Consider the following 18,932-nt stretch of genomic DNA (forward strand, 5'->3'; position numbering starts at 1 on the left):
GAATTCTACTCCATTCTTCATTCTGCCCTCGGAGAGCCACCGAGCACAAGGGCCTGACTTCCAGGGGATGCCCCGGACTGGCTGGATCCCATGAGTCTTCTCTGGACCAGGCATCCCCGATTCCATCCATCAATCCCACAGAACCTGGCGGTCTCCTACCAGACAAAGCTCCAGATTTTCCAAGTGTTTCCTAAATATGGCGCTCGGGCCTGAAGGAGACAATCCAAAATGCTGGGCCGGGTGAGGAGGGCAGAGGAGCTCTGCGATCACATCTGCTTCTATAGCTGCCAAGTTACACGGAGGATAGGTGTTCACCTTGTAACCCACTAATACCCCGAGATCTTTTTCATAAAAAAAACAAACAAACAAAAAACCCTACCGTTCCATTCCTCCAGCTTCAGCTTGTGAAGTCAACAGTTTTTTCTTTTCTTCTGAGGCAATTGGGGTTAAGTGCCTTGCCCAGGGTCACACAGCCAGAAAGGTCACATTTGAACTCGGGTCCTCCTGACTTCAGGGCTGGTGCTCTACCCGCAGCACCACCTGGCTGCCCCGGAGTTAATAGTTTTTTTTAAGATTTCAACTGAATAAGTCTTCACCAAGAATCTGTCCTCAAGGATTGCTACTGTTCCATTACACTCCCTGTCTCTCAAGTCCTTTTGGCCCCTGCTCTTTCACCTAATGAATGGGACCGCTGTCTGTCCCAGCTCTGTAGCAGCTATTAACCAACAAGCATTCATGAAGTGCCTACTGTTTGCCTGGCACTGTTCTAGGTGACAGGGATACAAAGACAGAATTAAAAACAGTTGTCACCAAGGCTCGCAAGCAGAGCTAGGGAAAAACAGCATGTACACATCTCCAGGCCCATACAAAATAAACCCTAGGTGACCAGCGGCTGGGAATAGCAACAACCAATCAGAAAACAAGCACTTACTAAGCACCTACTGTGTACCAGGCAGTGTGCTAAGTGCCAGGAAAACAAAGAAAGGCAAAAACAACACCCTCCCTGGGGGAGCTGCCGTTCAAGGCGAGATGATGGAACAAAGCAAACAACTCTCTGAAAAGAGCGAGGATGCTACACGGGTGCAGGTGTCAGCTGTCACTGCTCCCAGCATCTGCCCAGAGCCGCCACCTTATCCACAAGAGGAGCCAACAAAAATAAAAAAACAACCTTCTACAACGTAGGGAGGCCACGCTGGTCGCATTTCTCTGTGCTCCCCACGGAATAACCCTATCCAAGGAGGAGAGAAGCTTCGTGGGGCCCGAGCCGTTCCTCCTGGGATCGCTGCTTCCCCTTCTGCTTGTCCACGGACCATCCCTCTGAAAGGTGCTCTAGAGTCTTCCTGGGAACCGAAGGGAAGCCTGCGGCCTCATGTCGCTCTCTTTTCTTTGAAATGGGGACGTTTCCTTTCAGCGGAGCCACGTGGCAAGTGAGCAGAGCCCTGGGCCTGAACATCTTCATGGGGCGGGGGGGAACTGCTCCCTTTAAGAGTCTCCCTCTCAGAGATCGGTCTCCCCTTTGGTCCAGGCTTCCAGGAGTCGAGACCGAGTCCCAACCTTTCAGGATGAGAGATCGACTCCTAGAATTCTAAATTCTCTTTCGATCGAGGAACCCTGATCTGAGCTGTCCCAGCCCCCACCAACACACCCAATAGAACAGCCTCCCTCAACCCCCTTTTAAGAGGCCTAAGCAATTTGCCAGGACCTTCTGCCCGCAGAGAAAGCATTCTCAGAGCCAAAACTCCATTTCCCATCGATCTTCGATGCTACAGAAGTCAGTCTCTGGGCAAACCGGTTTCTATCCAATAATAAACTTTCATTTTGCAATTAACATTTGGGAATGAGTGAATTCTTTCACTCTAAACCTGTGGCCGATTTCAAGGGGATTGTTAACAGCTCTCTCATTGCCACTAACCTCTGGACCACCAGGACCCTAGGCAAGTCATTTCACCTCATTTGTCTCAGTTTCCTTATCTGTAAAATGGGGTGAAGAAAATGGCGAACCACTTCCGTAACTCTGCCAAGAAAAACCCCAAACGGGATCCCAGAGTCAGATACAACTGAAAAACGACTGGACAAGAATTTCCTTTTTTCTAGTCCCTTTGTACCCCTCTCATTGTTCACAATCTTTCCCTCGTATCTGCCAATTCAGAGGATCACAGAACCAGAGCCAGAGGGGACCTTCTATTCCAACACACTCATTTTACAGAGAGAGAAACTGAGGCAAAAGGAGAATGTAATCCCGCCGGGATTACTCAGCAAAAAGTGTCAGCGGAAGGATCTGAATCCAGGCCTCTGCACCCAGAGCTGAGGCAATCTTCAATGAGTCATTCGGTCTCTTAGGAATGAGTCAAGCAGGTCTCAAAATCTGGCCTTATTAAGCGCATTAAGTGCCCCTTCCCATAACCAAGACTGAAAGGAGAGCGGGAGCCTGAGGGCGGCTGGGAGTTCTGGAGCCAGAAGCCCGAGGGCTCCTTGAGGGTCAGACCGGCCGCTGGAGGAAGCCCGGGGAAGAGTTCTGACGCCGTGGGTAGCACAAAGGCAGGAAGGAAATGATCCGAGCAGAGGCGGGAGCCCGCAGAGCCCTCGGCCCGCAGCTGTGCCGGCATCTGGAACAAAGAGGCGAGCAGGAACCCCGTGGGATGTGATGGAGCTGCCAGAGCAAGACTCAAATCCCAGCGCTGCCGTGAAGGCCTCCCCCTGACTCAGTTTCCCCCTCTGTAAAACGAGGTGAGCCAGTGTCTCTCAGGTCCCTGAGCTTTGAAGCCTGTGCTTCCAGGTGACATCTGGGCTGATCGTGGCTGGTGCTGGGGGAGCTCTTGGCCATTCCCCTCCACGCCCTCAACTCCTCTGGGGACTTGATTTACAGGAAGAGAAGAAAGCAGGAAAGGCAGGAGGGAGGGGTCATTCACCGTCCGGGAGTGGGTGAAGCCCAGGGGAGCCGTGGGAAAGCAGGGCCGTGGGGGCGGCCCCACATCTGGCCATCACACGAGGTCCTTTGGCCAGCTCCCCCAGGCCAGGGAACGAAGTCCCCGGAAGGTCCGGTCTCTCTTCCTCCTCCTCCATCCCCTCCGACATCAATGAGGCTTCTTCCTCTCATCTCACCCAAGAAGCAGCGTCCTGGAAGGATGCCCACATGACCTGGCTTTGTCGTTTATGTGAGACTGTGTCACATCAGGGGTCCCCTCTGAGCCTCAGCTTCTTCATCTATGAAATGGGGAGCCAGTTCCCCACTGCATTTATCTCCAGGCTCAAAGAGGCTCAGGATGGGGGGGTGCCCCCAGAATTCGAGGCAGCATCACAGCAAGGCTTGAACTCTCTGCTCCCAGGGAGGCAGCTCCAGGGTCCACCTAATTCAGCAAGTATTATGAAACCGCGTCCCTAAGGGAGGTGCTGGGAACCTGCTGCCTGGGGGGCCTCATCCTACCTGGGGGACACCTGAGGCAGGGAGGCCCAGAGTGGGTGGGGGAGGGCTGGGCTTGGCGGTTTCTTCCTGCCTGACCTCACACGGGAGGTCGCTCCCAGGCTGGCATCCCAGGGGAGACAAGGGCCTGCGAGGGAGCCGACTGCCCCTGGAGCCCCAGAAAACGCCCCCAGGTGCCAGGAGGCCCGGGGGCCCAGATGGATTTCTCTGCCTGTGCAGTCCAAGGGTGGGGGGGCTTCAATTCACTGGCCTGGGAATGGTCCCCTCAGCTCCGTGCTGGGCCCGCTCAGCCTCCCAACCTCCAGTTCTGGCTCCCAGGCCTGAGCCGCAGGACCCACGGAGCAGGCCGGCCGGAGGGGCCCAAAGAGCGCCCTCGTCAGCCAGGACTCCTCCTGGGGGGAGCCGGGAACCCCGCACCCCCCTCCTTCCCTCCCAAGGAGAGGGGCCGAGCCTCCTGCCAACAAAACGCTCTTCCCTGCAGCCCCTCCGCCCCTCCGCCGTCTCAATTACCTAATTTGATTAAAAAGCTGATTTTATCAAGAAAGCCTCTGAGTCTGTCCTTGGAAGAGATGGGTCTGATTTGAAGGACAAATGGATGGTGAGTGCGGCCTGGGGTCAAAACTGGGGGGAGGGGGGTTAGAGGAGAGGGAAGAGAATGAGGAAAGGAGGAAGAAGAAGAGGAGAAAGAACAGGAGGGAAGGGAGGAGGGGGGAAGGGAGGGAGGAGGGAGGAAGAGAAAGAACAGGAGGAGAAAGGGGGAGGGGGAAGGAGAGAGGAGGAAGAACAGAAGGGCAGGGAGGGGGGGAGGAGGAATCCTTTCTAGGAGGAACACTTGGGTTCTCCCACATTCCTCCCTCCTCCCTCTCTCATCACCTTTGCCCCCCCTTGCCATGGCGCAGTGCGCCCCTGTGCCAAGGGGCCCAACAGCCCGAGTGGCTCACGGGGAGCCACTGAGACACAGGAGCTGCTGACTCTGCCTTGGTGGCCACAGGTGGGCACAGGATGGGGAGGGGGGAGGGAAAGACCGGCCCCTCCCTCTAACCTGACCGCAGGGGTAGCAGCATTCCCCCAGCAACAGGTCAGCTCTGGGCCCCCTGAATCCCAGGACCGTGAGGGGCCAGGTCAGGTAAGGAAGGAGCCGGCGGAACTCTGCCATCGGGGTGACAGGTCAGACGGGCAGGGCTGGAAGGGACCCTTTTACAGAGCAGGGAACTGAGGGCGTCCCGGGGAGTACGAGCAGAATGCTCCCTGCAGCCCGGCAGCCGGACGGACTCCAATTTCACGACGAGTGGCCCGCTGCCTAACTGACCCGGGGAATGCCCCCTGTGCCCCCCCATACCCAGCGTTCCTCGATCCTGCAGAGCACACGGAACAACCACCGCCGGCCCTCACGGAGCTCCCACGCGCCCAAGGACCCGAGCCTGCCAGTCCGGCCTCCGTCCCGGGCCAGCCCTGGGCCTGACCTCTGGAAAGGGCCAGCTGGCCCACGGTCTTCATTACGTTTCTGCTTTGGCCGCAGCCTGGGCTCTGCTCCATCCCAAGGGATGTTTAAAACTGGCGGGTGACTCCAGCGAAAACGCCCCACGGAATCAGGGTGCCCTGCGGGGAGCAGACCCGGGAGCGTCACCGGCTCCAAGGAGGGTTCGGCCGGGATCCCGTCACCGAGGCCGTGTCACTGATGACCCCCCGACGGGGGGCGGGGTGAGGGTGGCAGTAACAACCGCCGAGAGGCAGGGGGCCTCGGGTTCTCCCTGAGCTCGGCCCCTCCGGGGCTTGCTCGAGGCTCCCGGGGCCTGTGGCTGCATTAGTGAGCAAGCACAGGTCAGCGTGACTTGGGGGGAGGAAGGACCTGGGCCCGCGCTGAGCCTCAGTTTCCCTCCTCTCCAGGTACCCCCTCCCCCCCCCACGCCACACCTGCCCTCGCGGCTCACCTGGTTCCTGAAGGTCAGGGCCACCACGCCCCCGATGAGCTCGATGATGAGGCAGATCCCCAGGATGTACATGAACTGTGGGGAGGAAGGGGGTCACTCGGGGGGGCCCAGCACTGCCCTTCCCACGCCCACTTCACAGATGAGCGACTGAGGCTCCACAGCAGGGAAGCTGCCTCCCTGGGCTTCCAAGCCAGTCAGTGCTTGCTCCGCTACACAAGGCCACTAGGGGAGCACGAACACAGAGCCTGGGGCTGGGAGGCAGGCTCAGACCTCAGACAGAACCTCTCTGCCTCAGTCTCCCCATCTGTAAAAGGGGCCGCCCCTTCGGAGACCACCTTCCATCTACTTCGTGGTCTTCTCTCTGCCCGGTTATGTGACTGACTGACTGACCACGGCCCATGAGGGGCCCTCCCACACCCGCGGGGCCCGGGGAGCCTCCCTCTGGGCAGGAGCAGGGGTGAGGCCAGCTTACCGCCTGGAGGAGGCAGAAGTTGTCCCGGAGGGAAGCCAAGACCCCCACGAAGGAGACGATAAACATGATGACCCCGAGGAGGATGAGGATGATGGCGGGCGCGAGGAAGGCACTTTCGAGGGTCTTGTATTTCTGGCGCTCGACTTCCGCGTAGATCCCCACGGAGAGAATTAAGGCACCTACAAACTGCAGAGACAGCAACGGTGACTTTCTTTTCCTCCATCATTAAAAAGGGGGAGAAAACACAAAATTACTCCTAGAACTCCCGGAGAGGAAACTCCCCCACCAAGGCAGGGCAGCGCCCTCTCTGTGACTGGGTGTCGGAGATCGGCAGAGTACTATCCATGTGCCAGCTTCCTGGAGGGCAGCTCTCCACCCGCTGGGCCGGGGGTTTACAGGGACTGGCCTCACTCCAGTGACTCCTGGGAAAGCCCGGGGCTAATTCTGCTCCTCGGCTGCAGGGGATTTCCAGCCTTTGGGGGCAGGGGGGCTTCCAAAAACGATCTCTCCACAAGAGATATCAATTAGGAGTTTCCTTTCCCGGGAGCCTGGGGGTGGCGGTGAGAATGTGGGCAGAGCGGCTGGCTGGGATTTGGAGGGGAATTTCTTCTTCATTAAGAGACTTTTTGATGGGCAGTTCCTTGGAAACCAGCCTTGTATCCCGAAGCCCCGACTCCCCAGGACCAGCTGCCCCTCTCAGCCGGACCCACACTGAGCCCTCAGACCTGCAGCCTTAGGGCCCCGAGGCCAGAAGGGGCCGACAGCCAGAGCCCGCGGCTCTGGACTCCAGAATCTCTGGAGAGAATAACTAGGTTCCTACACGTGGTGATACAACTACAAGTGATGGAAATATTTAGAACCCGAGAACTTCTTTTGACGCATCTAGACCCAATCATGGCTTGATACACGTGGAATTTCCAAGAGTCCCCGAGTTTCTCTAGAATCTCCAAGGATTGGAGATTGATTAATAATTGAGCCTTGAATGACTGATTAATCATTCAACCAATTACAGACCCGCCGAGAGAGAAGCAAATGGGACTTTCTTTCCCTCCCTCCATCATAAACACAAAATGATAAATTTGACTCTCCTGTGGCCAAGGAAGGACAAGGGAGGCTGGGAGGACGAGATCTACTGGGCAGATAGGAACCGGACCTGGGAGTGAGTGCCACAGGAGCTCCCAAGAACAGAAGACTCTTGAGCAGCGCAGGCAGCTCCTCTCTGGAGCACAAAGCCCACACGTCAGGGGAGACCCTTCACCCCGCGGCTCCCTGGTTTGAGGCTCACGCTCTATCCACCAGGCCACGCCGCCCCTCTCCAACCGGACGAGTATTTTGTATGAGTAAGTGACACCACGACAAGAGCAGAGAATAAAAAGAATAAAACAAAATGGCTCTTACCCTCGAGATACTTAATACTCTCCCGTAGGAGACACCCTCTAAGTAGTTCATACAGAGTTGAAGGTATTAGCAGCTGAGGAAGGGAGGGGCCTATTGCAGGAGGGAACGTTTGAGCTGAAGCTCCCTTGACAGGACTAGAACCCGCCACAAGGAGACACGAAGATATACCTAGAACTCTGGAGGCTTCCTGGAATGACCCGGAACCAGCCACAAAGGAGGAGGCAGCTCGGTGGTGCAGTGAGCACAAGGAGCGCGAGGCTTGGGTCAGGAAGACAGGAGAAAAATCCCGCCTCGGATATGCGATGGTCACGGGAATGCTTGCCATCTGGAGAATGAGGGGGTGGACCCTTCCAGTTCTGAATGTGTTCCCAGATTTACCCCGATCTCCATCCCTTCCCTGGGGACAGCACAGAACCTCCAAGAGTTCTAGACTGGTCTTGATACACCTAGAAAGACTCCCATTATCCACCTGCACTCACCACAGGAACATTCGTAGGGGCACCTAGAATCTCCAAAACTCCTTTGGATCGGACTAAAGTGGGGACAAACATCTGGACCCTGGATTTGGCTTCAGTTACTCAGAAGCAGGTTTGCTGGTTTTTCCTTCGGCCCCCGCCTGCTACGCAGTGACAGGAGTACAAATAAGGGAGCTTTGTGCTCAGCTTCCCGTGGGGGGAAGGCCCCTGCCTCTCGGAGCTTCGTGTGTTTGCAGGGGATCCTTGTCCAGGGCAGGAGCCGCCCCTGACCTGGCTAACCTAAGCAGGCCCTCCCTTTAGCATCCCGGAGCCGGAAGCTGTCCGAGATGAGGAGTAGGACAGAAGTGGTTGTCATGCCAACCAAAGATTGAGGTAAACATTTTGACAAGAGAAATACACAATTTGCCAAAGATAGACCCTGAAATGAGCAGCCTCAAAAATAGCCCAGCAGCCCCGGAGATTTCTTACTGCCTTTCCCCTGCCCTGGGGGCCACAGATGGCTGCTCCACAGCCAGAAACAGATTGACATCAAACAAGGAGAACTTTGGGCTAAAAGCCCCCAGGTTAGAAAACAAGGGTGACCAACCTTTATGTAGCATTTAACTTACAATTATTATCTCCTTTGGCCCTCACAACAATCCTGGGAGGTAAGTGCTCTCATTATCCCCTTTTTATGGACAGAGGTGGAGTGACTTGCCCAGGATCTCACAGCATCTGAAGCTGCATTTGAATCTTTACTCTATCCGCTGCACCACCTAACAACACCCAAGGACCAGGAAGCTCCAGGGAAACCAGCTCCGGAGCACCCAGGGTACTGTGACTCTAAGGACCCTTCCCCAGATTGAAGGGACAAAAGAAAGAAACCTTCTAAGCAGGCCGGGTGATTACTGTGCACTACATTTCTCAAGGATTCAGACTTGAGGTTCCACCTGGTTTGGGGAAAGGAGGACAATAAATCAAAAACTCCTCGGTACTCGGTCTTGGAGAGTTGCCCAAGGGTGCATAGCTAGGAGGAGCTGAAGCACTGAATTCAATGCACAGAGACCCACCCCACCCACCCTACCTGTGGTTGTTCAGTCATTTCAAAAAAGTCATTTCTAAAGAAAGTCTTGTGACTTTCTGTGACTCCAGGTGTGGTTTTCTTGGTAAACTCACTAGAGTGGTTTGCTATTTCCTTCTCCAGCTTGTTTTACAAATGAGGAAACTAAAACAAACAGGATCACCCAGCTAGGAAGGGTCTGAAGGTGAATTTGAACTCAATGGCCCCATGATTCAGGGCTGAGCTTGGAATCAAAATCTAGAAAGCTCAACAAATAGAAGCTTTACAAGTCATTGAACAACGGTACAAATAACCAGAAATGAGGTGACTTCATTGAGTTTTCCACTGGGACACCAAAGGGTAAGTTCCATGAGAGTAGGGCCTAGCTTTTGTCTCTTCTGTAACCTCAGGACACAGAAGTACAGTGCACAGATACACAGTAGGTGCTTAATAAATGTGGATCGACTGATAAGATAAAAACCAAAGTCCATTATCTCTAGAGAAAGATCCCAGAAGGTAACATCCGCTGACTCCAGTAAAGGAAAACTAGGGGGTCACCACCTGGAGTTCAAGTCCCCCAAAGTGAGAGAGTAATAAAATGATTTTTTAAGGTACACTTAACTCCCTGTGCCCCACGTGAAGCCAGGCTTTGGGGAAGGTAGTGACTAAGGGCGTGGCCAATCCCTGTCAGAGGGCTAGAATGGGAGCCCATAGTCAGGAGAGAAGTCCACAGGAAGGAATAACAAAAACTACCATTTCTGTAGCCATCACAAGGGCCCCATGGGTGAACAGTGCAAGTATCTAACTCCTTTTTACTGAGGAGGAAACCAAGACTCAGAAGCTTAGTCACTTATATCCTCAAGGAGATTTGAACTCAAGCCTGTTGCCTTTCAAGCTCAAGCTCTTTCCAGCAGGGCCCTCTGGGTGCTATGTCTTCTGCCATCCTCTCCCATTCCCCAGCCCCCAAATCACAACCTTGCTGTGCAATTAGAACTTCTGATCAGGTGGTTAACTGCCTAGGACAGCCGGTCTCCATCTCAGCCTATCACTGGGCATCCTTGGCCGGCCTGAGTACCTCCGGGAAACTGACTGCTGGCAAAACCAGCAAGAGTTCCTGGGCACTGCCTCTGCTGGTGGCCTGGCCCTTCCAGTCCACTTCAGGTTGAGCACATTCTCTCCTACTCTCTCCCCCTCCAGGGGCAGGGGATGAGGCTAAAGGTGTGGGGACCACAAACAGAAAAGGAAAATCATGGGCTGGCTTCCAGCATCCAGAAGCTCTGGTCTATCCCGACCAAGGATATTGTTCACACAAAAACTACCAATGGACCAAAAGCCCTGATTGAAAGCTACCGTGGGCGCTGACAAGAACCAACCCAGAAGCTCCTTGAACCAGCCAAAATGAAAAAAAGTAAGGATATAAATAAGTCCTTACGAAGGCTTGGTCACCCCAAACAGCCCAAGAACAAGCTCCCTCCCCCGGGAAGGCGCAGAGTCCCTCTCCCCCAGCAGAAGGGCCAGTCTCTGCCACCCCGCAGCCCCAGGCTCTGCAGGAACTGGTCACTCAGCCCAGCAGCCTTGAGCGCAGGAAGTCAGCTACTTCCTTTGGCCTTATTTGAGGGTCTTTTGTTGGAATGTAACCCTTTTCTCTTCCTCAGCAGGGGTTGCAAAAATATTCAGGAAAACTTCGGACAGCAGAGTGCTGGTGGGAAGGCACCCGTTGGAGGGCTTCCAGCTTTCTTTTCTGGGAGAAACAAAACCCAGGAAATTCCTACTTTCTAAGTGTAATTACCAATGCAGTTATCTTGATCTGGAGGTTGGGGGAGGGCAGGGATGGCTCTGGCCCCTAGATTCATTGCTGGGGAAACCCAGGAGCCCAAAGAAACTCCGCCCACCGAAACTCTAGAGAAGGGATAGCCTTGGAGTTGGTGGAGGTACTAAGGGGTTAAGTGATTGGGAGAAGGAATCGCCAGCTTCCTGACTCAAAGGCCAGCCCACTCCATGGCAGCTGGGCCCACCTGGCCTGTTTTCTAGTTTAGAAAAATAATAATGTGATTTGCTTAGAAAATGCTCAGCTTTTTTTTAAAATGCAAAGTTTCAGGAACAATTTTGTTGGGGTTTGCTTGGGTTTTTTTGGGGTGTTGGGAGGCACCCAAAAAGTCCTAAAAATAAAGTCCTAAAAATACCCCATCTCTGAACACCTCCTTCCCAGTCTTTAATTTGGTAATGGGAAGATCACATACAGGTTAAGGTAACTTGGGCCCTAGCTCCGGCCTCCACTTCTTCCATGTGAGACCCAGACCTTTCTAAGATCAGCTTTCTCATCTGTAAATGAAGGGGCTGGACATGAGCTCTAAGGAAGGCCCTCCCGGTCTGGCATTCTGTAATTCCCATCTCTGGAAGTCCCACTGGACACCAGAACCCCAACCAAAGGCAGCTGGACAGCTCAGCCAGGGTCAGTAATGGCTCCGAATCCCAGGATTCTCTTAGCCCCTCCTCCACCCAACTTCTCACAATTGTATGGAGCCTAAAGGATTTCTGCACCACTAGGAAACTGAGGTCACTTTACTAGTATTTGAGGCTCAGTTTGGTGATATAACGTGGTGGGCGCCCCCTCCTTATAACTTCCTGCCCGATAGAAGATCCCACACCGGCAGGGTGAGTCTCACCCAACAGACCTCAGCTGGTTACACTGAAAAGCAGGCCATGAAATCTCCTCACGCTCACCTGGGCTTCATTTCAAGATGGAAAATCCAGAAAAGCAGGAAGTTCAGAAGTGATTTTGTTGACTTGGAGAGAACCGAACGGGACATAGATGAATATCCACGCATATAAGTGTATATGTGTGTGAAAACCCCAAGTGGGCTCACAAGGAGTCAGACAGGCCTAAAAACAAGCAGACCTAGATGTGGAATCTGTGCAAGACTTCTTGGGGAAGTTAAGGGAAATGCAAACCAGAAGCGACAACCACAGAACTCCGGGGAAGCTGGAAAAAGCCTTCCTGCTCACCTGGCCCAACCTCTGAAAAGGCTGCTGGGGGATCACGCAGGGCCCTGCCTGGCCTTGGGGCCCACAGCTAAGAGGAGAGCAGCATCAACAAACCTTCTCAGGACCCATGTCCCCCATGGGCCAGAGCAGGGGGCGGGAGTCACAGGGACAGAATGTGCTTTCCACTTGACCCAAACAAACAAAAAACAAAAGAGAATGTTTCAGCTCAAATGGCGGCTCTCCTGGATCCCCGGATTGGGGGCTGCTGACCTCAGGGAGGAGGGATGGGGTGGGGAAAGGGCACCGACATCTCCTCAGTTTATCATACCTAGCCCAGCTGACCCTTCATGGCGGCCGGGGTGGCCAGTGTGGGGAAGACTGGGGCCCGCACACCCATAAAATGCAACTTCTGAAATGAAAAATACAACTTTCCATTTATTCGTTTGTCAACTTTTGTTTCATGTTTGTCTCTGGACCAGGGCTTTCTGCCAGAGCCAAGTGCAGGATCCCTTCCCTGCACTCCTAGCTAATTATAGGGCTCAGTCACCCGGAGCAGGAAACAAACAACTCATTTTTCTGTGCCGATGGCACCCGTGATAATGCTGAGCAAGGCTGGGGGTGGGGAGGAAGGGCAGGGAGAAAGCCCCCCTGGGGCCAAGACGGGCAGCCTGCTGGGCAGAAAATGGGGCAGCCTCAAAGCCTAAGGCTGTTGTAAAGAACACAATATCCCCTTCTCTTTAGCTGCCCTGCTCCTCTGGGGCACTCCCTGCCAGGGGCCCTGGACCCCTTCTCAGAGCCCCGCCTTTTAAAGCATCTAATAAAACACAGAGGATGGCAAAGGAAACTCATCACAGTGAAACAGGGACTGAAACATGGGCTTAAAACCCTCAATCTTGAAGATAAACTGCTTTGGAGGAAAGGCCTGGCCTCAGTTTCCCCCATTAGAAAACAGTTTTCAAATTGGAGGATGGGAAGGGCAGGAAGGCTGGGGGAGAGACCCAGATTCACACCTGATCCCGTGTGTATTCTCTACACATTAACCTAGCTTCTTTCCCCCCCCTCCCCCCCAGAATGTAATCTCCCAGAAGACAGGGACTGTTTCCTTCTGGCAGAACAGAACAGCTGCTCAATAAAAGTCTGTGAACACACCGGTAAGCCACTTCAGTGCACACTGTCTTGTTTTTAAACAAAGATTGTTTTCTTAATTGTCCCACATAAAAATATTAAATTAAAATAAAATAAATTTATTTTTATATATTATGTATATTATTAAATATATATTAGGTAAAATAAGCAAATGAATGAATAAATAAAATAAATTTAAATTTTAAAAAATTAATTAAAATAAAAATATTAAATTAAAAATATTTAAAATAGGTATTAAAAATAAAAATATGTATATTAAAACAGCCGGGTTGAGCCAAGCTTCAGGAAGACCCGAGGTAGACACCCACTGGCTTATCCATCTGTAAGACAGGGATGATCATAGAACCGATCTCCTCCGGGTTACTGTGAGGAGCAAACGAATCTGATAATATTTGTAAAGTGCTTTTCAAGCCTTAGGGACTACACAAATGCTTCTATTCTTATTATTATCACCACCACTAGAGCACTAAAAGTATCCTAAGAAAAAAACAGATTTTGTGTTTCATTAATTTTCAAGTGTATTTGTTGCAATGTTGTATCCTGAAGCTGTTTTGTAGAGTCCACTTTGTTCCTAATCACCTTTTAGTTATTAGTTATAAATTGTTTTGTGAGCCTTGAACCATAAAAATCAGTCATTATTAATCATGATATTGCTTGACTATTACCAATTCAATTATTGTCATTAATCATGAGTACAAAAGCAACCTGTCAGTTATTATTAGTCATTATCATTATATAATATTCTTGTTACCACAACAAAAGCGGCCTCCGGTGGGCCCCCTTGGACCAAGCAGCCCCCCTCGTCCTGCTCAGAACTCGGATGAGCTCAGCCGAGGCCTGTGCCAAAGGCTGGCCCCAAAGGACAGCTGCTCCGAGAGGCCTGGCTCAGGGTTTCCATTACCGAGCCCTGCATTCGGGGACATGATACTTCACTGGCAAACGCCCCGTCCGGCCTGAAAATCCCAACTCCCAGCCCCAGGACAGGCCCGGCCAGTTCTGAAGAGCCAACCCGGGCCCTGCCATCAGAATACGCTTATTCAAAGCACTTCTTCTGCTTTCACACACAGGGATTGATTTTCTCAGGAATCAGCCTTTGGAACTCAATTCATTTTGACAATCCCTTATGAGGGGACTTTGCCTGTGAAACAATAATGAGGATGATGACGATAGCTACCATCTATCTAGCACCATGTAAGACACTACAGAACTTGGAAGAGAATCCCAAAGGCCCGGGATCCAAGTCCTCTCCCCCTTCAGAGAGAGAACTTATCAACTATGCGTCCTGAGCAAAGCAGGCTTTTCCACTCATTTTTTTTTTTTAATTTACAGATAATTTTTCCACATTGACCCTTGCAAACCCTTTTGTTCCAATTTATTCCCTCCTTCCCCCCATCCCCTCCCCCAGATGGCAGGTAGTCCGATACATGTTAAATATGTTAAAATATATGTTAAATCCAATATATGTATACATATTTATACCGTTATCTTGCTGCACAAGAAAAATCGGATCAAGAAGAAAAAAAAAAAAAAAAACTGGGAAAGAAAACAAAATGCAAGTAAAAAACAACAGAAAGTCACTATTTTTTGCAGTGCAGATACTATGGGAATGGGTTTTGCATGACTTCACCTGCAGCAATGGATGGTGGAGGGGCTGCAGGGAGAGAAAAATTTGAACTCAAAATTTAAAAAAATAAAAAATTTTAAATGAATGCTAAAATGAGTAAAACATAATTATAACTGGAAGACATTTCACAGCATACAAATATAACAACACAGATAATGTAATTGGTGGTTTTCTAAGTAGACAGGTCGCCCTTAGGGGTTCATTTCTGAGTGTGACACCCTAAGCCAAGAGGACTCTAAGGTCCTTCCTGGGACTCAATCAGTGCTCCTACTGACCTCAGGCAGACCAATTAAGCAGCTTCTCACTTCCTCTCCCTTAAATGAGGAAACGGAAGGGCTGACCTCCAGGGGATCCCAAGAGTGATACCAGGCAGGGTGAGATGAGGATAATAATAACTGACATGTGCAGAGCGCCCTGTGAGTGAGTGCATACAAACACACACACATACACACTCCTGTGATGCTCTTTATTGAAGGGGGAACAGAGCAGTGATCCTAAAGTCTCTAGCGTGCTAATGTAAGAACAGTCGGTCTGTCAAGGATTTCAGTCTTCCGGCCTCCGGAGAGCCCCGCAAACATGGCTGACAAGTTCCTGAGACAATGATCCCTCAGACCTGCCTGTCAGCCACAAAATTAGCAAATAAGTAGCAAGAGGTAACTTTCCCTATAAATTTGTCTTCTTGGTCCTGGTCCTTTGCTGAATCCTTTGGGAACTTAGCCTGCTTCAACCGGAGTTACAATTACAACAAACTCTGCCCCAACCTGGAGATGGATTCACGCCTGTGACACCGTCTGCGACCCCTCTTGGGGTCTCCTTCTGAATTTCAACCTAACGAGATGACTTCTGGGAAGCACTCTGACCTTTAAGCATGACGCGTGCTGTGATTTTTGTTACTTTTAATGCCCAATTATTGTCTATTGTCATTGTCACAAGCCATTTTCCAGCTGCCTGGGGCGGATTAATGCACCCCAGTGCTCTCCCTCACTCACCCTCCTAGCTGCAGCCCGTTCTGGCCTCTGGTCGGCTCCAACAGATCTCGGGCCCTTGCCCCTGGCAGGCACTGCCCCGGGATCCTCACCATCTTCTCTGTGTCAGTCACTCCCTGAGGACAAGGATTCTGGGCCACTCAGCCCCCTGAAGTCAGCTGTTTAATTATTAAGTGGACCCTAGGTCCCAAAGGCAGAGGATGGCTAGCCTGGGGGAGGTCCCTGAACCTTTTAAAGGCATTCCAATAACTGTATCTCACTTAATTGATTTTTTGGTAATCTGGGGACAGGGGCCCACGGGTTACAGCAGATGGATTGCCAGGAGGGGTGTGGGGACATGGAGGAAGGGGAAGAACTTTTGCTTCTAAAGCATCTCAAGTTCCACAAGTCTGCTCCCCCCGCCCCCAGGCTCCCCTCCCTCAGCCCCCACACCAAATCAGCTGCCATCTCCCCCCCAGCCCCTTCTCTTTGCTGAGAGCCCCATCTCACATGGACCTCAGTCACAGCCCTCTGCCCGGCTTCCCTGCCTCAGGCACCTTCCCAGGCCAATGCAGCCCCTGTGTACCAGGCTGCCAAAACGACAGCCCAAAGGCCAGGGCTTCCCCAGCGCTGTCTCCTGTGCTGTGTGCCCACGCAGCCTGGCTCGGACGCACAGCTGATGGAGCACCACCCCCCTTTCTGTGAGCTGTGACAGCCTCGGTGGGTGACCTGACATCGAGCAACCCCCCCTTCTGGCTGGTGGGCTGTGGCCCAGGGCTGGAATTCTCTCCAAGCTCAGCCTCAGCTTCCCAGAATCCCAGGCTCCCTTCAAAGGAGCCTCCTCCCACTCAAGGCTCTTCCCAAGCCAGCTCACCCCAAGACTACTTGGGGCATTCTTCTGAATCCACCTGGGCACATGTTCCCCTACAGAATATAAGCTCTTGGAGGATGTTTCCTCCCTTGGCTTTGACAACAGTTCTGCCACCGGATCGGATGGCCACCCCCAAATTCTGGGAGTCCCTAATACTGAATGGGTGAATGTGGGACATGGGGGAGTCCTTAGGGACCATCTAGACCCAGGCGGTCAGGGACCTCTTGGGCAGGAGTCTGGGGAACCCTGCGGACCCTTCTCAGAATAAGGTTTTTAAATCCATAAAGTAAAATCCACAGGCTACAAGGGAAGCCAATTACACTGAAACACAGTTATCGAACTCTCTTAAAACAGGCCCCAGCGAACAGCCCATCCCCCTGCTTTCTGAAGTGCACAGATTAAGGATTTTGCCCAAGTCACCGGGGCAGGGGAGAGCCTTGAACTCAGGCCTTCTGCCATCAACTCCCATTTTTTTCTTTTACTGTGTTTTTCCCCATTACTATTCACTGGTTCTTCCTTTTCCTCCTCGGAGGAGATGTAAATAAACTAAAAGCAAACAAGGAAGTCCAAGCAAAAATGAGTCACTGGAAAAGAGATGATGGCTGCTTCCCACGGGAGGGGTGGGCCGGGGAAACTGTCTCCCCACCCCCAGCCAACAGGAACTAGGCAAAGCCCAGTGGAAGTTCCCAGAAATATTGCTGTAAACAAAATAAAGAGACCAGGTGACCGGCAGTTCCTGCCCTCAAGGAGCTTCCTTCCAATCTGAGACTGGATATTTAGAAGCAGAGGAATGGGTCAAGGGTCCGTGGCCCGTGTGGCCCCCAAAGTGGGGGTGCACCAGTGTGGAGGAAGGCTGCGAGGCCTTTTTCAGCTCAGTGATCCCAGGACTTTTAAGGTGTAAGCTCAGCCTCAATTTGGTGCCACAAACATTTATTAGGCGCCTATTAGGTTCATTTGATGACTTCCAGTGACAAGGAAACCCCCACCGCCAGAAGCAGCTCCTTTCTATTCAAGGACAATTAAACCACCCTAGATCTGAGACAGAAGACTTGGATTCAAAGGCTAGCCATGGATGGGACTTCGGGGGCCCTGCAGTCTGGAGGACCAGCGTTCAAATCCGGTCAAAAACATTGGTTAGCTGGGTGACCCCGGCCAAGTCACTTAATTCTCTTTGTCTCAGTTTTCTCATCTGTACAACGAGCTGGAGAAGGAACTGGCAACCACTGCAGTGTCTCAGCCAAGAAAACCCCAAATGGGGCCACGAAGAGCTGGACACGACTGAATAACCACCGAACCAACAAGAGATTTCAGGCAGCAAATCACTTCCCTCTTCTGGCTGGATCAGTTTTCTCATCTGTCAGTCAGATAAGGAGGCTGCTTAGATGGCTCCTAGCTCAGAACTGGAACCCTACATTAGTCTCTTTTTATATCTCCCACCCAACCTCTGAGGCTTCGGGCCTTCCGTCCTGACTATGTCTAATCCTTTCAGGATACAGCTTTACAAAAACTTGAACAAAACGATAATGTACCTCCTGAGCCTCCCCTTCTCGGGGCCAGTGAACCACCTCAAGTAAAATACATACTAGAAATAGCTTTAACATCTACGAAAATTTAACCTCAGAGTCTTGACATAACTTGGATTTCTGAAGGGACTAATTTTAGAGGGTGCAACCAAGGAGCTAAACTGATCTCCATCATCAGAGCTTCTTCCTGCTTGCCTAAGGGGTTCATTTTTGTCAATTCCTCTAACATTGAAGACTTCATCATTTCCCTATTCTTTTAATTTATTAAAGAAATCTTTTGAAAAGTGGGTTGGGGGTCCCTAAAAAGAAGGGGGTCTGATAGACCAATGCTGAAATTTTAGGGGATACCTGTTAAACAGTGTCCAGAAAATAGAAACACAGGGGTCTATGGGGTTAGAGTGTTCCAGAGATAAACTGAAGCCAAAGTTAAGTGATTTACATAAAATTTTTCAAGTTTTTGCATAAACAAAAGCAATGCAGCTAAAATTAGAAAAAAACTCAGGAAACTCCAGGGGAAATCTTAACAGCGAGTTTCTCTGATGAAGGTCTTACTTCTAAGTGATGTAGGTAACTGAGTCAAGTTTACAAGAATAAGACCTATTCCCTAAAGTGATAAATGGTCAAAGGATAATTACAGACAGTTTTTGGTAAGCCCCAAATTTATTAAGCTGCCCATACCCTCTGATACTAACAGTAGCTCTATACTCCAAAGAGATCAAAGAAAGAGGGAGAAGATCCATGAGGACTCAAATATTTATAGTAGTCTTTTCAAGATGGCAAAAGTGAGGGGATGGATGACCGGCAACTGAGGAATGGCGGAACGAGTTACGGTATATAAATGTGACAGAACGCACTGTGCTGTAAGAAATGATAAAGTGGGGGGGGAGGGGTTTCAGAAAAACTTGGGGAGATTGCTACAAACTAATGTAAGGTGAAGAAGAACCAGGAGGGCAATTGATACGGTGATAGCAATACTGTAAAGATAATCAATTTTGAAAGATTTAGGAACTCTGATTAACTAATGACCAACCACAACTCCAGAGGATTCCCAATGAAACCTCCTTCCCACTTCCAATTAGAG

The 18,932-nt window shown here is 51.3% G+C and overlaps 1 protein-coding gene across 3 annotated transcripts in view; it reads right to left on the bottom strand.

Moving 5' to 3' along the window:
• The window catches only part of TSPAN15 (tetraspanin 15), a 48,341-nt gene that overhangs the window by 14,638 nt on the left and 14,771 nt on the right, over positions 1-18,932 (bottom strand). For all 3 annotated transcript variants that reach the window (XM_074296549.1, XM_074296552.1, XM_074296551.1), the window contains exons 2-3: positions 5,825-6,010; positions 5,353-5,427 (exon numbers count right to left, since the gene is read on the bottom strand). In XM_074296549.1, coding sequence (XP_074152650.1) covers positions 5,353-5,427; positions 5,825-6,010 — 261 coding nt within the window. The remainder of the gene's footprint in view (positions 1-5,352; positions 5,428-5,824; positions 6,011-18,932) is intronic.

The sequence above is a fragment of the Sminthopsis crassicaudata genome, chromosome 2 (genome assembly GCF_048593235.1).
Source record: "Sminthopsis crassicaudata isolate SCR6 chromosome 2, ASM4859323v1, whole genome shotgun sequence".
In the NCBI taxonomy this organism is placed as follows: Eukaryota; Metazoa; Chordata; class Mammalia; order Dasyuromorphia; family Dasyuridae; genus Sminthopsis; species Sminthopsis crassicaudata.